This window comes from Dryas octopetala, chromosome 7, assembly GCF_963921425.1.
Source record: "Dryas octopetala chromosome 7, drDryOcto1.1, whole genome shotgun sequence".
NCBI classification, from domain to species: Eukaryota; Viridiplantae; Streptophyta; class Magnoliopsida; order Rosales; family Rosaceae; genus Dryas; species Dryas octopetala.
This window is the reverse complement of record NC_141372.1, coordinates 18,761,575-18,782,424: the sequence shown is the minus strand read 5'-3', so window position 1 is coordinate 18,782,424 and position 20,850 is coordinate 18,761,575. Positions and strand designations below refer to the sequence as shown.

General features: G+C 35.5%; 2 protein-coding genes across 2 annotated transcripts; one reads left to right on the top strand and one right to left on the bottom strand.

Annotated features, from left to right (window-relative positions):
* Positions 1-1,902: 1,902 nt before the first annotated feature.
* Positions 1,903-4,267, bottom strand: LOC147280271 (5'-3' exoribonuclease 3-like). Its single transcript, XM_086251823.1, has 6 exons — positions 4,071-4,267; positions 3,921-3,997; positions 3,789-3,829; positions 3,609-3,683; positions 3,344-3,501; positions 1,903-2,348 (listed from the first exon to the last, which is right to left on the bottom strand). The coding sequence occupies exons 2-6, from the start codon at positions 3,961-3,963 to the stop codon at positions 2,204-2,206; spliced, it is 462 nt and encodes a 153-aa protein (XP_086107949.1). The 5' UTR covers positions 3,964-3,997; positions 4,071-4,267; the 3' UTR covers positions 1,903-2,203.
* LOC147280270 (putative inactive receptor kinase At2g26730) lies at positions 4,267-5,118 on the top strand. The gene has a single exon (XM_086251822.1). The coding sequence runs from the start codon at positions 4,407-4,409 to the stop codon at positions 4,995-4,997; it is 591 nt and encodes a 196-aa protein (XP_086107948.1). The 5' UTR covers positions 4,267-4,406; the 3' UTR covers positions 4,998-5,118.
* Positions 5,119-20,850: the final 15,732 nt, after the last annotated feature.

Genomic DNA, 20,850 nt, shown 5'->3' with positions numbered 1-20,850 from the left:
TGCAAGGGGACTTTACTTACTGCATGTGCTAAAAATGAAAATAATGGTATGTTTATTTACCTTTTGAACTCTTTTATTATTATTTCCTTTATCTATTTTTATCATATTAGGATTTGTTTTGATTTATGTTATTGATTGGGTTCATGTATTAGTGCATTTGTTTTGAATTTTTTTTTTTATTCGGTTTACTCATTAGTGTATCAGCTGCTTCATTCTTTAATACATCTGCTTTACTGATTAGTACATCTGCTTCATTCATTAGTGCATCTGCTTCACTCTTTAGTGCACCTGTTTCACTCATTATTTCATCTGCTTCACTCATTATTAATTTGTTTTTGTTATTGATTTGGTTTTTGCAGAAATTTTTCCATTTGTTTTTGCGGTTTGTGATATTGAAAATACAGCAAATTGGACATGGTTTCTACAAATAGTTCGAAGCATTCTTGTTGATGATCGTAGGACTATAGTTTTTGTATGGGACCGGCACACCAGATTGCTTAATTCTGACTTTCTCTGTCCTCACACGTCCCCCCCCCACTTCTCTTTTCTCTCTCCTCCCCTCTCCCTCGCGCCGATCACCATCTTTGGCGAGAACTCTCTCGTCCAACGGCCGACGGCAACGAGAACACCATGATTATTCTCCTCTCTCTCCCCGTACCATTCTCTCTCCCATCAGACCGCCGATCACGGCGTTTCGAAGCTCAAGGCCGACGAATCCTTCGACGGCAATTCACCGTATCCGGCCACGACGAGGCACCGGACCTACTGGATTTTGCTCGCCTCTTTTCTATGAGCAACGTGGTGGTCTTAGATTGTCCAATCGATCAACGATGACGGAGAATTGACAAGAAACCCGATCGAACAACCTCACCGACGACGATTTTCTGGCGATGTTGCGACATCGGACCACCTGGAAAGGCTTCCACTCCACCTACTGAGCATGATGATACCCTCTGATTGCCCATCCAATCATCCATGGCGGCAAATTGAAGAGGTAATGGCCGGCGGCTCCTCCGCTGTTTTCCGGCGAATCCGAGGGTGGGCTTGAGCCAATTTGGCACTACTACAAAATAGCAATCAGACAACGGATATTCACCGTTGTCTGAGTTTATAATTTACCGTCGTCTAATCGAGTGTTGTCTATTCATACCCCCAATAGACAACGGATAAAATCCGTTGTCCTGGTGCACCTACACAACGGTTATAGATGTACCACCGTTGTATATACAACCTTTAAAATCAATGATTTGGAAGATACTGTTGTTGAGTGCCAATTTAAACATCGGTTTATATTTAAAAACTGATGTGTATATATATGTTAAACAACGGTTATGTTAAGTAAAGAATTGGTTTTACAACTATTTTAGGTAGAAACACGAGGTGAAATAGCCATTAAAACAACGGGTTATTGTTAAAAACCGTTGTCTAATCTATTGAATAATATGTGTATTGCCATGTTTATAGGTTTTTCAAACTACGGTGTTTTATATGAAACCGTTGTATTCATGCATTAAGAAAATTAAATATTAACCATATAACCGTTGTATATACTTATTTGGTACATCGATTTTTGGATTAGAAACTATTGTATGAAGGTACTTAGCACAATGGCTTCTTAAGATTTGTGTGGTATGCTTAAGAATTAGACAATGGTTTATTATATTGAACCATTGTAAGTCAAGGGCACAGACCACGCTTTTGATCGAAAAACTGTTGTATAATGTGCCTGTTTACATCTATTTTTAGAAACTCCCAATTGTCTTTGACCACAATGCAATTATGAACAAACAATGCAGAATCTGATTGATGAGATAGGTTGTTTTGGTACAACCATTAATTGTTCCAAATTGATTCCCTTCATAATTAACATTTCTAATAAATTATACATTTACAAAATACCAATTCACAATAATAAAGGATTGGAATTTCTAATATAACCAAATAATATAAGATATTTAAAGGTAGTAATTGTATATATGTACCTTGCTCCCTTAACCCAATTTCATTCACAAAACCAGCCATATATGCCATAAACAAAAACCCTCCATATATACCTTTCCAAAAAACTAGGCATCAATCTAATGAATCAACCTAATTGCTGCCATATATATATCAAAATATTATCCAGCAGCTAGCCTATCAATCATCTCAAGCTAATCTAGCAAAGTAATCAATATATCATATATATCCAAAGCTAGTCTAGCTAAACATATGGCCTACGTAAAAAAGGTGTCATGCAAAAATCCAACCAGAAATGTCTACATAAACTGGCCCACGAAGTTTGCCCATTCAGTCCGGACTTCATCGATATCTTCTTGGGTATAAGTGTTGTCTTGCCTTCGTTCCCACTGAAACAAGGCAAACATGGAGTACTAATTAAAAATAAAATTCAACCAAAAATGCAAACAGTCCAGCAGAAAGAAAAAAATAAAGAACATGCGCGCCCCTAAGTAGATGTATTGAAAAACATAGGCATGCAAGAGAAGAATATGCCCTGTCAGGTTTCAACATCCAGTAGCAAGCATATATATATATATATATATATATATAGTTAGCATCCACAAGATAAAATAGGGGCCTATATCCAGAATCAAGCTCCAATATATTAACACAAGTGATCATCAAAATTGTTTTCCTTTTATTCTAAGCTTTCAGCCACAATTTGTTTTCCTTTTATTCCAAGCTTTCAACTACATTTCCAAGCTTTCAGCCACAAAACAAATTAAAGCATTATAAATTGCAACAATACATTAACTTCTTTCTCAAGATTCGAATACCCATTTATAAATAAAATCAGAAAATAGTCCAAACAGTTCTTAAATATATAGTTAATAAGAAAAAAAAAAAAAAAAGAACAGAAATTAAACTTTCTGTTCATGTAGCAGACGGTACAAAACATCTGCCAGAGAAAATGATCTCCTTATAAATATAACAAACTTTTGGCTAGACCACTAGATTTATCAGGAAAATTTCAGAAATATTAATATTTAAACCAAGTGTTCCTAAATAGAGCATGATCCTGTTCTCAACAGTAAAATCAGTAAATCAATTTGCATCTGCCAAACCACCTATTTGTAACAGTGGCCATATTATCTAATATCATGATCTTTGCCCAATCAAGAGGACCAAGCAGTCAATACTAGATAGCTGCTAGGAGTAGAGCTCAGGTGTTGAACATAGCTGCACCAAGATGCAAAGTAAATAGCAGTCGCATTTACTACCCATGTCAAACTTTAAGAGCTCTAGTTCCTAAATAGCAAACTATAGTAACATTTTTGGATGGAACATACCATATAACGACTGCTTCACTGGAAAATAGTAAATATAACTTTACTGCACAAACCTGTACTTGGGATCAATTTGTTCCTTAACTTCAACCTGCTCTTTGTCTGTCAACTGTTTGCAGCGATTATCAAGGGAATATATGCATACAGAGAGAGGATGAGATGATGTAACAAAAAGCATCTCAAACATCTCATTGTTTCTCCGGGTCTCCTCTTCCTGCACCCCGGAAATGAAGGTGGAATTAAAATAAAAACCATTCTGAGAATAAAAATACGAAATTAGAGAAGTATGCCGGTAGTGCAAACTCAAAAAAGATTCCATACCGTCAATGTATGTTCGAGTTTCTCAACCTCGGCAAGAAGACGGACTTCATCAATAAAAGGCAGTTTTGCAATACCCTTAAGAACAGCAAAAAGATGTCAAGAACTCCACTAGAGAGTCATCCCAAAAAAATGACCAGGAAAAAAAAATACATGTACAATATGGATTCAAAGAGAACACACCTGCCATGCATAACGTTTCCCATTCATATCCACTTCAAAGTCTGATACAAAACAAAGGTTCAGAATAGCATCTTACTAAGCAAGTAAAAAAGAATTAAGATCTAGAACACCAATCTTAGCCAGAAAGTATACCAGTAGGGTAAAAATCAATAATAGGTGAGTTGGGATCAGTCATCAACTTCCTATATTGCTCAGGAAGGGCATGGGAACTGCACATGTATAATCATTAGTACCTTGCTAGTTGAAAAATTTCCAACATAGAAGAAAATATCAACAGCATACCTTGCAGCAGGAAAAACCCCCAACAGCTGATTGAATGGTTTAAAAGGAGTGCCCAAATCAAAACTTATATTTAGCTGACTGAGGTCCTTGAGATCAGAAGCAAAGTGTGCAATTAATAAATTCTTATATTGTTGCCTTCTACTGTTCCAAACAAGAAAAGCTTCTGGTCTATGAATATCAGCAGAATGGAAGTCTATTCAGGCTCATCCACGGTACATATAGTTGACGATGATCAGATATAAACAAATGAAACACTGTCGCGTTAACAAAGATCTAAAATCTAGGGATTTCTTTTGGTGTCTCTAGCATTACTCTATTAATATACAAAGTTTGTTGATGCGATCTTGTGTTGTGTATGATTCAGGAACCCATAGGGGCCAAGCATTTGACTGGGCCACCAGACTTTCAGTTGCAGCTAGCATTGCAGAAGCATTAGCTTTCATGCACCAGGAACTTAGAGAAGAAGGGATTGGTCATGGTAACTTAAAATCTTCCAACATCTTGCTGAACAAGAATATGGAGCCATGCATAAGTGAATATGGCCTTATGGTGATGGATGACCAAGACCATAACTTATTGCCGCGCAATGTTTCTGGGGCCAGTGGGTCTAGCAGAACCTTTAAAGCAGACATTTATGGGTTTGGTGTGATTCTTCTTGAGCTACTTACAGGCAAACTTGTGCAGCAAAATGGGGTTGATTTGACAGTTTGGGTTCACTCAGTGGTTCAAGAGGAGTGGACTGCAGAAGTGTTTGACAAGTCCCTATTTTCAGAATGTGCAAGTGAGGAGACGATGGTGAACTTGCTGCAGGTGGCTATAAAGTGTGTCAACCGTTCTGCAGAGGCTAGGCCGAGCATGAACCAAGTTGCTTTCATGATCAACACCATAAAAGATGAAGAAGAGAGATCCACAATCTATGAAGTATGAACCAAAACATGGAAACTACTTTTCCTACTCAAAGTTGGATTAGCAATAGAGGACATGCAAAGTAAATAAGCACCTTTGTCCCATAACTATATTTCAATGTAGTAAGACCATATCATATAGCATATCACTTTAGCCTTTTAGGAACGTATTTATATTTTCAACCAATAAGAAAGCATAATCAATGCAACCCCTTTCTCATGTCTTAATAGAGTTTATTCAACCTGTCTTCTCTTGTTCTGATATTTTACCCATTTCTTCATGTGGCAAAAATGATGAAATCTACAAATACTGCTTATCAAGTAATATGCATGCAGCAATCTAAAGATAGAAATTGCAGAATGGAATATAACTAGATATGTCAATAAAGTCTTCACATTAAAATTAAAAAAAAAAAAAAAGAAACTGAAATTTTCTTACCTTTATGCTACTTCTTCTGCATCCCTAGCACAGAGGAAATAACCGAGAACTTCATGTGAGAGCTCTAGCACATAGGAAAAACAAAAGAGTAAAGTACGTGAGGGAGAAAGCACCTGAAAGTCAATTAATTAGACATGTTATCAAGTTCTAAACAAAGCACAAAATCGAACAGAAAAAAAACCCCAATATTTAGGGCTTTTCTAACCACAAAACAGAAATGCATGCCCTAACCCAAATTTGGGGCTTTTATTTAAAGAGGAAAAGACCCAATGGAAATCTGATTTTTCATACCCATATTGATATATATCTGATTTTATTTAATAAATTTCATACCCTAAACCAAATTTACCTGAGTGATAGGCGAAGATGATGAACGTGAGTGCTTCTTTAGTCGATTAGTGTTGAAATTAGGGCACAGAAATGGGGGATAAGGAATGAGCTAGGCGAACAAAGATGGGCGATTAGGAATTGAGCGATGGCGGAACAATGATGGCAGAAGTGTTGAAGATTGAGCGACCAGTGCTTCTTCAGTCCCAGTGATGAGTGAAGATTGAGCGATGAGTGTACGAATGAGGTTGGGGTGAAGATTGAGGATGGAGATGGAGTGTTCGATGGGGCGGCTGAGTGCTTCTTCAGTCCCAGTGCTTCTCGAACGGGGGATGAGTAGTGTTGTGTCTGATGAGTGGGTTAAGTTAGAGGGTTTGACCCAAAAGAATATATTTAAGGCGGCGTCAATTTTTCATTAAAGCTAGCGTGCGCTTGTTAAATACAAAGACCCGCAAATTTTTAATTTTTGTATAACTTATCATACACAACGGTTTTTCCTAAAACTATTGTTTTTAATAATTAGAAAAATCTATCTAACCAAATAGCATTGGATATGATACTTTCATGTAACGGTTTTTTAAAATCCGTTGTGTGTTAAATTAAGATAACGGACAAAATACGAACCGTTGTCTATTGACTGTTGTCTATTTATATAATTGTAGTGGTGTGGGTATATTCTCGATTCCTTTGACATGCTCTTGCTATTGGTGCCTGAGAAATTATTGATGATGATTTTGCTTATTAAGGGAGTACGTAACTGAATTATTATAAAGGCTTATTATTCTATTATCCCCTTGAACATAGTTCGAAATTTCACTTCACCCCTGACTTTTTATTTGTCTCAACTTACCCCCTGACATTATACCTCGTATCTCACTTAATTTGAATCAGTCAATTCCGTCTTAATAGTTGTTATAGATGCTAAGCTAGCGCTTATGTGACAGGGTATATTGGTCGGGAAAACTTTTCATTCAGGACACTTGCTTTGGGGTCAACCCTATTTTAAGACACACGTTTATGTTGGTGTTAGTGTAAGACACATATTTACAATTTGTATTTTTATGGGACAAAATGTCACCTCCGTCAAGAATTCCATTAAAATAGACATGTGTCACGCGCGCACATGACCTATTTTCATGAGGCACAATGGACAATTCACCACAATATATTAAAAAATTAAAAATAAAGCTAAAACAAAAAAGAAAGAAGAACAAGATGGTGGCAACGCACCCCTTCTCCGCCCAGCCCCAACCCACCTCCGGTGGCCCTACCTGCCGGCGGTGACCCCACCCTCCCCTCTCTCTCTCTCTCTCTCCCCCTCTCTCTATTCCTCTCTTTGTCTCTTTTTCTCTCTCTATTTCTCTACAGATCACACCCCCCCTTTATCTCTCACTATTAAGTCAAAAAAATTTACAAATCAAAAGAAAATTTTGAGTCTACATCTTTAAGCAAACATGGATGGGAATGATAGAGAGAGGAATAGATAAAGATAATAGAATGGAGGATTGAGTTTGCATCTTTCTTTAGACTTGCAGTAAGGCTGAAGGTGTGAAAGATGCGCAATTACGCATCGAGTAGCAAAGAGATAGAGAGAGAGACATAGGGATAGAGAGAGAGAGAGAGAGAGAGATGGAGCGGAAGAGAGAAATAGAGGGAGAGATGAAGAGATGGAGAGAGAGAGAGAGAGGAGGGGTGGGTCATTGCTGGCGGTAAGGCCACTGCCGAAGGTGGTTGGGGCCAAGTGAAATGGAGGGGTGCGATCTGCATCTCCTTCTTCAATCTTTTTTTTTGTGTTTTTTTGTATTTATAAGTTTAAACTTTTTAAATATATTTTAAGTTTTAATCTATTTTAGTTTTAATATTTTTCAATTCTAATATTTTTTAGTTTTAAATATTTTAACTTATTTTAGTATTAATCTTTTTAATTGTTTGTTTTAATATTTTTTAAGTTAGAAATAGAATTAAAAAAATTTGTTTGAAAAAAATTATATATATACAAAAAAGACCAAATTGTCCCTACCTTGGACGGAATTTTAACGGAAATAACGATTTGTTCCAAAACAACACAAACTATAAATATGTGTTTTACAATAATATAAACTCAAACGTGTATCCTAAAATAAAATTGACCCTAAAGTATGTTGCATATCTGAATACTAGGAATACAATACAAGGATCAGTAAACTCAAAAATTAATCTCAATAGAACAACTTATCGGATGGTGGCTGAAGCACTGTAGTTCGTTGTCCTTAAAACCGATTTCGCGCCCTCAGGTTCTTGAACCGATGCAGCAGGGTGATGGCGTCCGGTCTCCAGGATTCGACAACCCACTCTTAGATAAGGGTGCACACCCAATATCTAGTCGAGTCGAACTTAGCTTGAGCAATTACACACCAAATCTGAAAGTAATGTGGAGGATGAGAGGAAAGGAAACTCTCTGTGTTCACTTTATGAGTAGCTCAACAAGAATATATAGAAGTCTAGCCAAAGAGTCTTCCCGTTGGATTGAAATAAGTCACATCCAATAAACCCCAAAAATAGCAACTGATGGCTAGATAATATCTCAGTTAGTGGCCCTTAAAAGTAGCAACCAATAACTTAATAAATAATGGATAAAGAAGTGGTATAACAGAAAATTAGAATCAGTCAACAACACTGAATATAGGAAAGCAACGACTAGACCAATATAACTGAAATTCAAAAGAAACATATTGCTGGAAATTAATTTGAATCAACCCAACAATATTCAACAATCCCCCACATGATTCAAATTTGATGTGAATTGAATAACTAAATTGATGTGCATTAATGTTGATGTCTTTTGGACTTGAATCAACACTTAGTGTAAGCAGACAGGATCTACTAAAATGGGTGAAATAAATTTCTTGAACCCAATTTCTTTTGAGGTAAACCACTAATCATACCACACACATAATAAATTTAAAACTCAGCTAAGTTCTCGGTTTGATGCGTTTAGGCCATGCATCTTATCCTGGATTTTCACAAGTGCTCTAGAGAATCTGCCAATTTCTCATAGAAGGCGGCCCCACCTTCACACTTGAATAGGTGGATGCCATCAAGTGTGTACTGCAACATCACACACCACCAAAATAAGGCTATGGATCCATTAAGAGTATATTACTCAACCTTACTCATATTGCAGTTAGCACTATCTTTATATATCATATACACCATAGGAAGGGACAAATAAGTAGTGCATATACTTACCATTTAAGTGACTTGTTAGTACCCATTGAACCTAATTCATGGGATCTCCATTCACAAAGGTTGGGTTGCTGCCACAGATGGTTCATTCAAGTGGCTTAAGTCCCATTCCCCTCGATGTCTCTTCAATTAGCTTCCTTGCAAGTCCCTTTGTTAAAGGGTCAGCTAGATTCTCTTTTGACCTCACAAAGTCTAGAGAAATCACACCATCTTTAAGCAGCTGCCTTATTAATTTATGCCTCAAGCGTATATGTCTGCTCTTCCCAATATAGATCTTGTTTTTTGCTACTGATATAGCTGCTTGGTTATCACAATGAAGAGCAATTGCTGGACAAGGTTTAGTCCATATGGGTATGTCTACTAAAAGACTTCTTAACCAATCTGCTTCACTTCCTGCCATATCCATAGCAATAACTCGGCTTCCATAGTAGACCGAGCTTTAATCGTTTGCTTAACTGATCTCCAAGATACAACTCCACCACCTAAAGAAAACACATAGCCACTTGTGGAATTTAGTTCATCACTATCAGAGATCCAATTAGCATCACAAAAACCTTCTAACACAGGAGGATAACCAGGAAAAGTAAGACCAAAATTAATTGTCCCTTTAAGGTATCTAAACACCCTACACACAGCAGCCCAATGATCCCCACTAGGATTATGAGTATATCTACTTAATCTGTGAATTGCATAGGCAATGTCAGGTCTTGTGCAATTCATTAAATATAATAGACTCCCTACGGCCTTAGCATATTCAGATTGAGATACACTTTCACCTCTATTCTTTTTCAATTGTATACTAGAGTCATAAGGAGTTCTTAGAGGTTCACTTTCAAGATGACCGAATTTCTTTAAAATTGCCTCTACATAATGTGATTGGGACAAAGCAATACCTTCATTTAGCCTTACCATTTTAATTCCCAAAATTACATTTGCCTCACCAAGGTCTTTCATATTGAACTTAGAAGATAAAAATTGTTTAGTCGAAATCACAACATCCAAATTAGTTCCCATGATTAAAATATCATCAACATATAAGCACAAAATAACATATGCATTATCACATGTTTTACTATACACACATGTATCACCATTATTCACAATAAAGCCATCAGAGAGAAGAACTGAATTAAACTTTTCATTCCATTGTTTAGGTGCTTGTTTCAGCCCATATAAAGATTTAACTAATTTACAAACTTTATTATCTCTTCTAGGAATATCATACCCTTCAGGTATCTCCATATAAATTTCTTCATCTAACTCACCATTTAAAAAAGCTGTTTTAACATCCATTTGGTGAATTATAAGTTTATGTATAGATGCAATAGCTAGCAGCACTCTTATTGTGGTAATTCTTGACACAGGTGAAAAAGTATCAAAATAATCTATGTCTTTCCTTTGAGTAAACCCCTTTGCCACTAGTCTAGCCTTATATTTATCTATGAAGCCATCCGGTTTTAATTTCTTTTTAAACACCCATTTACTACCAATAGGTTTTGCACCAAGAGGTAAGCTGACAATTTCCCAAACTTTGCAAGAATTGATAGAGTCTAATTCATCTTTTATTGCTTCTCTCCACAAATTAGCATCACTGGATGAAATGGCTTCTTGAAAAGTTTTTGGGTCATCTTCAACCAAGAAAGCAGTAAGAAAATCATCACCAAAACCTTTTCCTTTCCTGTCCCTTTTACTCTGTCTAATTTCAGGTTCTTTATTTTGGTCACAACTTTGACTAGTTGAACCCTCAACTAATTTTTCCTTATTGTCAAGTTTAGTTTTCATTGGAAAAAATTTTTCAAAAAATTCGGCATCTCGAGACTCTACAATTGTATTAGAATCATATACCTCTAATTTAATAACTAAAAATCTATAAGCAGCACTATTAACAGCATAACCTATAAACACACAATCACTAGTTTTAGAGCCAATTCTTTTCCTTTTAATCTCAGGTATTCTAACCTTTGCAAGACACCCGCACACTTTTAAATATTTTAGACTAGGTGTGTAACCTTTCCACAGCTCATAGGGTGTTATATTAGATTTTTTACTTGTCAATCTATTTAAGATAAGACAAGCACTTAGAATGCGATTCCCCCCACAAGTTTGTTGGTAAACCTAAACCAATCAACAAAGAATTCATTATTTCTTTAAGTGTTCTATTTTTCCGTTCAGCTATTCCATTTTGTTCAGATGAATAAGGTGCAGTAGTTTCATGTATTATTCCATTATCTTCACAAAATTTTGTAAAGATTGCATATTCATATTCCCCACCTCTATCGGACCTTAACCTTTTAATTTTTTTTATCTAATTGATTTTCTACTTCAGTTTTATTTTTGGTGAACATCTCAAATGCTTCATCCTTTGATCTTAAAAGATACAGTTTGGTGTATCTAGAAAAATCATCTACAAAGGTGATATAATATTTTTATCCTCCTCTTGTTATATTACTTTTAAAGTCACCCAAAACAGAATGAATTAAACTCAACAAGACAAATTCTCTCTCTACAGCTTTGAAAGGCTTTTTAATAATTTTTGATTCAACACAAGTTTCACATTTACCAAAACTAGAATCAGAAAAGTCAGAGATTAGGCTACATTATGCATCCTTTTAATTGTTTGTGCATTTGCATGTCCTAATCTATTATGCCACATGCTTAAAGATTCAGTCAAGTAAGCAGAAGAAGTACTAGCATTTTTATTCATAACAGAGAGAACATTCAGTACAAACAAACCATCACTACAATAGCCCTTACCCCCAAATTCCCCATTTTTTGTGAGTTCAATTTTGTCAGATTCAAATTCAGGCACATTTTTTGTGAGTACAATTTGAGACCCACCTTATTAAGCAAAGAACCAGAAATCAAATTCCTCCTAATTTCAGGCACATGATGAACATCATTGAGTTGGAGGATCTTACCGGAGGTGAGCTTCAACATAACTTTACCCTTACCACCAACTGGTGAGGTTTGAGAATTCCCCATGAAGATGTGCTATCCATTTTTCATTGGTTCATAGGAAGAGAATAGACTCTGATCAGCACAAATATGTTTGGTAGCTTCAGTGTCCACCACCCAATCTTTGCCATTGGAAACCAAATTGACCTCTGAAACAACAGCTGCAATTACTTCTTCTTCAGACTCTACAATGTTAGCTTGTGGCTTTGTATAATCTTGGGTCTTCTGATGTCGGCACTCACTTGCATGGTGACCTGCTTTTCCACATACAAAACAGTTTCCTTTCTTTTTTTGTTTGAAATCAAAGGTTCCTTGTTTCTTGAATTTTGGCTCAAATTTCTTGTTGGGACCATTTCTTGAATTGAAAGACTTATTGCTTTTGGATTCCACGAGGTTGGCTTTTGTAGTGTTTTCTTTGGCTTTTTCCTTGATTTCACGAGTTCGGTTGGTTTCCTCAATTCGGATATGGACAATGAGTTCTTGAAGGGTCAATTCTTTTCTTTTATGTTTGAGAGAACTTTTATATTCCTTCCAAGATAGGGGTAATTTTTTGATGAGAGCCCCAGCTTGAAAGGTTTCATCTATAGTAGAACCTTCAGATAATATATCATTGACAAGACGCTAATACTCAAGGATTTGGGCAGAAACAGATTTTTCATCAATCATATTAAAATCCAAAAAATTATCAATAGCAAATTTCTTGGTGCCAGCGTCTTCAACAATATATTTCTTTTTAAGAGCATCCCATATATCTTTAGCAAAAGAATAATTATAATAAAGATCATAGAACTCATTGGCCATACCGTTGAGAATATAGTTCTTACAGAGATGTTCAGCCTTGTGCCATTTTTCAGCACCATATTCCTCATCATCTGGCTTTGGTTGTGTCAGCACAAAATCAACATTCATTGTTTGAAGGATGAACAATAGCTTGCCACTCCATCTTTTTGTAGTTGGTTCCATCAAATGCTTCCAATTTGGTGATGTGAGGAACTTGAGTTATGATGTTGCGTTCTATAGTCGAAATCGGTTTAAGATTGTTGCATATCTGAATACTAGGAACACAATACAAGGATCAGTAAACTCAAAAATTAATCTCAATAGAACAACTTATCGGATGGTGGCTGATGCACGGTAGTTCGTTGTCCTTAAAACCGATTTCGCCCCCTCAGATTCTTGAATCGATGCAGCAAGGTGATGGCGTCCGGTCTCCAGGATTCGACAGCCCACTCTTAGATAAGGGTGCACACCCAATATCTAGTCGAGTCGAACTTAGCTTGAGCAATTACACTCCAAATTTGAAAGTAATGTGGACGATGAGAGGAAAGGAAACTCTCTGTGTTCACTTTATGAGTAGCTCAACAAGAATATATAGAAGTCCAGCCAAAGAGTCTTCCCGTTGGATTGAAATAAGTCACATCCAATAACCCCCAAAAATAGCAACTGATGGCTAGATAATATCTCAGTTAGTGGCCCTTAAAAGTAGCAACCAATAACTTAATAAATAATGGATAAAGAAGTGGTATAACAGAAAATTAGAATCAGTCAACAACACTGAATATAGGAAAGCAACGACTAGACCAATATAACTGAGATTCAAAAGAAATATATTGCTGGAAATTAATTTGAATCAACCCAACAATATTCAACAAAGTATGTGTCATGTTTGAAAATTTTTCCTATATTGGTCATTTAATAAGACGATGGACCACTCACACACCAACTTTTGCCACATAGGATTGAATGTGGGCCCACTCTCCACCACCTTAGCTTTCCCGCCCACTGCATCACCAATTTCTGCCCATCTTCATCATTAATAAAAAGCCCCAGTTCCATTTTTCTACCCCAAAAGTCTATTTTCTCTTTCAGTTGTCTCTGCCTCCATTGAAGTGCACAACATGAGCCGGATCAGCCACTGAAGCTACTACAGCCAACAAGGAAGGACACATAACTCAGATGTTGAATGAGAATCAAATATGTGTTGCCACTGGGGACAAGTAGCTAGCATCTCCACATCTTAGACTAATTTGAATCCTGGGAGGAGGTTTTATGGGTGTCCAAGGTGGTCTACGATGATATATGACCTCTGATTTCGTTTTTATTATTATTTTGTTTTCGGAGCTAAGTTGCTGGTGATTTTTGTTTGTGCAGAGAAACAAAGCATGTGATTTCTTTGTTTGGATGGATTCTGAAATGTGCCTGCATTCTAAGGTTGTGATCCCTAGGCTATTTAAAAGGATTGATGGGTTTGAGGCTCAGTTTGCAAGTGGGAGAGCAAGAGAAAAGCGTTTGTGGCTTGCCCTTTTTTTGACTTGGTGATTTTTCATGGTGGTGATTATTATGATGATAATGTTGAAGGAATTAGTAATGGGATTTGGGCGATGGAAGATGTGTAGGTACATGGAATGGGTAGATGGAAGGATGACCATGGGGATGAATGAGCAATTACAGTGAAATGAGTATGATTTAGTACTGACTAGCAAAATTGCCTGCGCGTTGCTACAGGTGTTTGAAATTTATAAAATGCATATAAAATTTGTTAAAATTATATGAAAGATTTAGTGAAATTGGAAGAGATATATGGAAATATAAGTACATCAACGAAATTGTTAAACTTAATATTTATATCAACATTTGCTGTCATGCTTAACTTACAAAATGTGAGTGATTGAGAAATTTTATGTGCTGATTGTTCTGTTAAGATATTGTTCATATCACACTCAAAAGAATGTTAGATTAGTTGGTGGGACAATTGTATGTGTCCATAAACAAAACATTTGCAACATTTAGTTGTAGATTGTTCAAAAAATATAGCCATAAATTCAATTTAGACACATAACTATATATGCTATTTCAACGGGGTCCACGAACTTTCAAATATTTCAAATATACACCTAATTTATTATGTAAATTGAAAAATGAAATTTCGTCCATCAATTTATTGAGAGATCAGTTAAATGTCAGCTTGGCTTTTGCTAACGGGGATTAATTGGCGACATGGCACCAACTCAGCATACATTTCCCGCCAAATGAGCAACACATGTCCACTTGACACGGGCCCACACACCCATCACCTCTTTCATGCTCGTCAAACGCTCTCCTGACCATTTAGTATGCAAAAAACATCACGTTTTCTCCCAAATTCGAATATAAATTCCTCACTTGTGTTCAACGAGCGAGAAAAAGATGATGAGTTTGTGGACCCGTGTCAGGGGTTAGGTGGACCTGTGTCGCTCATTTGGCAGGAAATGAGCGACACGGGTCCACCTAACTCCTGACACGGGCCCAGAAACTCTCTATCTCTATATTATTATTAAATTGTGGGCCCGTGTTGCTCATTTGGCAGAAAATGTTTGCTGAGATAGCACCACGTCGTCAAGTAATCCGGGTCAGCAAAAGCCAAGCTGTCATTTAACTAATCTCTCCACGAATCAATGGACAGAAACTCATTTTTCAATTTAGATAATAGATCGGGTGTATATTTGAAATATTTTAAAGTTCATGGACCCCGTTGAAATAGCTTATATAGTTATATGTCTAAATTGAATTTATGCCAAAAATATAAGGATGGTTGTTGATTGGTTGGTTAATGGAAGCTTTCATTTTCACAGGTGGTGAATTGTTCATCTTCTTTGGCATTTCCTGCAGGTGTACTCTTTTCCTGTTCACTCTCCAAAACAACAGGATTAATTTTGGTTGCTAGGGGGGGTCCTGCTCTCCCTGACTGGAAATTTTTAAAACAATATTTGTTAGTGCAAGTAAATAGTTAAATTTTGTGCAATGTAGATTAAAACAATGGTTTAATTGAGTTAATATGAGGTTAAGAATCATCACCCAGTATAAAAAAAGGGAATAAATTGGTAATTTTACTAAGTAGAGAATAAATCAATGAAGCAAGGTGAACAAAAGTTTTGAAAATTGAATGCAACTAAAAAAATGCATACAGAGTTGATGAAAAAGGAAAAAAAAAATGATAGGATTTGAAGTTTGCACAGTAAATTGTGAGAGAAACATGTGAAATTTAAATTGACAACAATTTCCAAACCGAGAACATGTTTCCCTGAACAAAAATCATTACCAAATGTGGATTACCATAAAACAAACATATTAAGTGGCTGACAAATTGGAAAATGAAGAGTAAATTTTATTTTTTCATATAGCATAGCTGAGCACCCACATAGGATATGGTTATCACATGAAATAATAATTGATTTTTCTGTATAATCAACATTGAATAATCATGCATCACTTTCTTACAGAAAAAGATGACATACATCATGAAATTTGGCCAACATAAGGAGGTTTATCATAGGTAGACATTCTCTAATCTAGAAAAAATTAAAGCTGATATATGACTTGCATTCAACAGATTATTTATTCCAAAGTAATACTAATGATAGAAAACTAAAAGTGAACCCTATCTGTATAAGACATCTTATGGCCCTTAGTGGAAAGAGTTATATGTACACAGTATAAAACATCATATACAGTTCCACTTTGCATAATATGAAACCCTGATTTGAAGTCAGTTGGACTTGTTGACAAAGATTAGGTTTTACACGGGTAACACACCATAACAACATTTGAAGTGTAATGATTGAGAAATAAGATAGGTGGAGAAGGCATAGACAACCAGATCAGAAACCCACCAAGAGTGGCACAAAAATAGTGATATGAGTTCAAATGAAATAGTTTGTATTGTATTTTTGTCCAGAGCAAACCTGATTGCGAATTTTTTTGTGGTGGTTCTAATTTTGAAAGCCTTGATTAATTGGAACATTGTCGAAATCCGAACTACTTTGTTCTGAAACTTTTAGAGCAGCAGTTTGCTCAGCCTTCTCTTTAATTGCAGCAGTACTTAAAGTAGGAAAAAGAAAATGGATTAATTATTATTAGAAATTAAATAGAAATAGTAGGCAATTAAACTGAATAGGAACGTGAAGAAATGTAAGAAATTTGACCTTTTGAATTTCTTCCTTTGTTGTTTTAGAGAGTTGAAAAGGGCTATCTTCACTACAAGATTCGCCTTTGAAAGCAAAGCGGCTCTTTCTTTTGGATTACAGGCTTTTGGATCATCTGTAATTACAGGCTTCTTGAAGGAGGGTGATGGGATGGAAAGCAACAATTATTCAGACAATTCTTTTTTTTCTTTACAACTTGTCGTTCAGCAGATGGTTGCCTGATTCGATCAGAAGAGGAGATGTTGAGTTCAATTTATAACATATTTCATATCCTTAAACTTTACATTTTAGTCCTTGTATTTTAGCAAGTTTAGTATTTTAATTAATATTTTCAATATTTAGATAAATATTGGGTGATTTTAGTTTTTATCTAAATTCCTCAAATTTTATTAGGTTTATCAAGAATAAATTTTTTATGAGTCTTGATTATTTTTATTCTTAAAGTTTTTATTAATTAGTTTATTTTTATTGTGTAGGTTGATAAAATGAAACAGCCCAAAAACATAAAAGAAGAAAGAAGCCCAATAGATGAAGAAGAAATGAAAGAAGCCGCCCTAGCCTATAAAGAAGAAGAATTGAAGTCCAAAGCCCACAAAATCAGCCAGCCCGCCTAGCCCAAACTATGGGAGCTAAAGAGTCACAGGGCTAGGAAGCTTCCCAGCACCTTCCCGTCTGTCTCTATTTCTCCACTGGCCTGCGACACGCGTCCCACTCCAGCCCCACATGAGCCTAACCGCCACCTAGCCGCAAGCCGCCATCACAAATTTCTTCTCTCTCTCTCTCTCTCTTGCAGCAAGCCGCTCCCAGCCATCCAAGCCAGGCCACGTGCCTCTCCTTCCGTGTAAACAGCAGTCAAGCCCAAGGTCTTGACTAATCTTACTTTCATCCTCTGACAGGTTGACACGTGGCGCGGGTAGGCTGTGCACAGCCTTTTTCCGGCCTTTTTCCTTCCGCCTCTCTCTTTTTTCAACATTCATCCTCTCCTAACCAATCAGCATGCGACAAGTGGCAGAGACCTCAGCTATTTCCAATCTTGCACCAGCTTTTGTGCTGATCATTTCCTCATCACAAGCCCTAGCTTTTGCTTATTTAAGGGAGCCTTCAGCCTCTTCTTTACATTTTTTTCTGCACATTTTATTTTAGTATTTCCTAGAATTTCTCTCTAGGCTTTGTGGCTATTTTGGATGAGAGAGAATAGGAAAGATCTTTATATCTTTGCTCATTTTGTTTAATGAAATGAAATTTTAATTCATGTCTCTCTTCTTTCTTCTGCTTGTCTTTTATTTACTTTATACCTTTTATTTTATGTAGGCCTTTACTTTATTTTATTTAATGGTTATTAGTATTATTTATTTCTTTGTTCTTTAAATTACATGTTTGTTTATTTCTTGCATTGTTTTTATTTTGTTAGTATCAATCTCATGAGTAGGCACTAAACCCTTTTACCAAGGTAAGGGGAAGCACTACCATGTTACATTCTCTAGTTAAGTTTTAGCTAATTTTTCATGTTTTAATGCCTTAAAATATTATAGATCTTGTTCATAAATTATGAAAAGTGTAAACTTTCACCCATGATCGATGCCATGTATCATGGGTTGTTAGAAGCCTTTTTTTCACATCTATGCTTAGTTGTTAAAGTTTAAATGCAATTTTCTTTGATTTATAGTTGTTACTAAAATTTAGTTTCACTTGGGATGCTTAAAAGTTGTATCTTTAAGCAAGAATAAGATCTACAATAGAAAACCATTTCTTTTGTGCTTAGACTATAAATACTTTTGATGAGGGCATCAAATTGAGTCTTAGGTGCCTTCCTTTCTTTGGGAAATTACTAGAAGTTTACTAGATTTGTACATAGTAGTGTGGAACCCTAGCCTTGGTTTTCATATTATCGTTTAAATTTTCAACACCTAAAAGTTATCATTTTTCATCTCTAGATTTAATATTTAAGTTCTTGCCCCTTTATTTACTTCATTTTCCTTTCAATTACTTTATTGCTTTATATTTTAGTTGCATCTTGTGTTAGTTTCTTCAAAAACCTACAATTTTTTTAATGTAGGTTAGTTTTAAATTTAGTGTATCTCCTTATAACACTCCCTAGGGTTCGACCTCCTCTTTTCTACGAACTTTACTATAAAAACTCGTATATTTGCGAGAAAAATAAACAAATAAAATTTTACAACAACTTTTTTGCACCGTTGCTGGGGAGTGTTTGATGCACTAGTTTAGGCTCTTGTTAATTTAAATCTTCCATTAGGTTTTCATTTACTTTGTTTTTCTAAACAAAAAAAGAAAAATATATATATATTTCAAAAAAAAAATTGAATTTATTTATTTAGTAATTGTTTTTCCTTGTTCTTTTCCCACTTTTATAAGTGCCGAAAGAAAATATATATATATAAATAAACTTTTTTTACACTTTCTTGCATCTTTTCTCTTGTAGGTGCCAAGAAAAGAAAGAAAAAAAAATATATTCTATCACCTTAGTTTGTTGTTTATTGGTGTAAAGTCACTTTTGGTCCCTGTATTTTGGGGTAAGTTGCACTTTGGTCCCGTCATTTCAATTTGCACGTTTGTAGTACCATGTTTCCATTAGTGTCGTAATCAGGTCCAATCCATCAAAATCGTCTATTTCAGAGCCAATCAGGTGGTGCCACGTTAGCATTTTATGTCTCGGTTTTGACAGATTGGACCTAATTGCAACAGTAATGAAAACACGATTCTTAAAAAATTCAAATTGAAATTACAGGACCAAAGTGCGACTCATCCATAGTACATGGACCAAAACCATCTTTTTGCCTTATTTATTTTAGTAGTTTTCTTTATTTTGTGCTTGTGATAGTTATAATTTCTTATTTTTATTTAGCATATTTAAAATTTCCTCTTTAATTGTAGCTTCCATCTCTAGTATCTAACATCATTTTTTATTTTCTTTACCACTAATTTTGTCTACTTTGCCATCTTTTGAAAAAAAAAAAATAGCATATTTATTTCTTTGTTGTCTTTATGTTGTTGCCCCTAGTTTCAATTTTTTAATTTTTCTTCTTGTTTTAATTTATTGTTAAAAAAAATCATAACTTTTTGTCATTTAGTATAAATTTTTTAGATTTTATTTATTGTTGTCTTGTGCATCTTGTTCATTGCAACATTAGATAATGTAATTTCTATTTCTGTTATTTCATTTCCCTTTACCTATTTCCATCTCTTGTTTATTTTTAGTTCTATTTCCCTTTCTCCTTTTATTGTAGTTTTAGTATTTAATTATTCTAGTATTTTTCTTTTTAGTGCTTGCATTGGGGAGAAGTTTGCCAAAAAGGTGTGGATCATCAAAAAAAGGAATTGCTAGCAAAAGTTTGGTTGCCTTCTACTAGTGTGTTGTGGCCAATGTTACCACACTAGTGGTATACTCTAAACTATATCTTTTTAAGCTTTCTTGATTGATGTGTGTCTTGCTTGTGCAATTTAAATTTTCATATATCTTTGCTAGCTTTGTTGGTTGTTGCATTTTTTAGCATTCTTGCATAATCAAATAGTAAGGGTATTCACTCCCAACAAGATAAAGATTGGATTTAATCACTAAATCTTTGCCCACCTAGGCTAACAATCTCTTGCATTTGTTTAATCCCAAACTCAATTTAATTAAAATCAAGTAGATATTGGCCAAAGAGTTCACGAAGCTCATAGGACCCTCTTGGAAGGAGCCAATTAGTGAATACTCCAGTGAGTGTCTTTTGAAAATACAATGTCTAGAAATGTTATTTAAGGTTGCAATCATCTTGATGCTTAAAAGGGACTCGTTTTTAAGAGCGAGAGACCGTTTGTGACTCCTCCACCCCTTCCAGAACTGACCTGATTGTATTTTTTAGAGCCTTATACCGGTACGCCTCTAGTTCACTTTGTAAGAGAGGAGAAGCTTGTCTAGTGCTTAATTAAGATTAGGATTGTCTAAAAGACACTACCCAAGGCTAAAT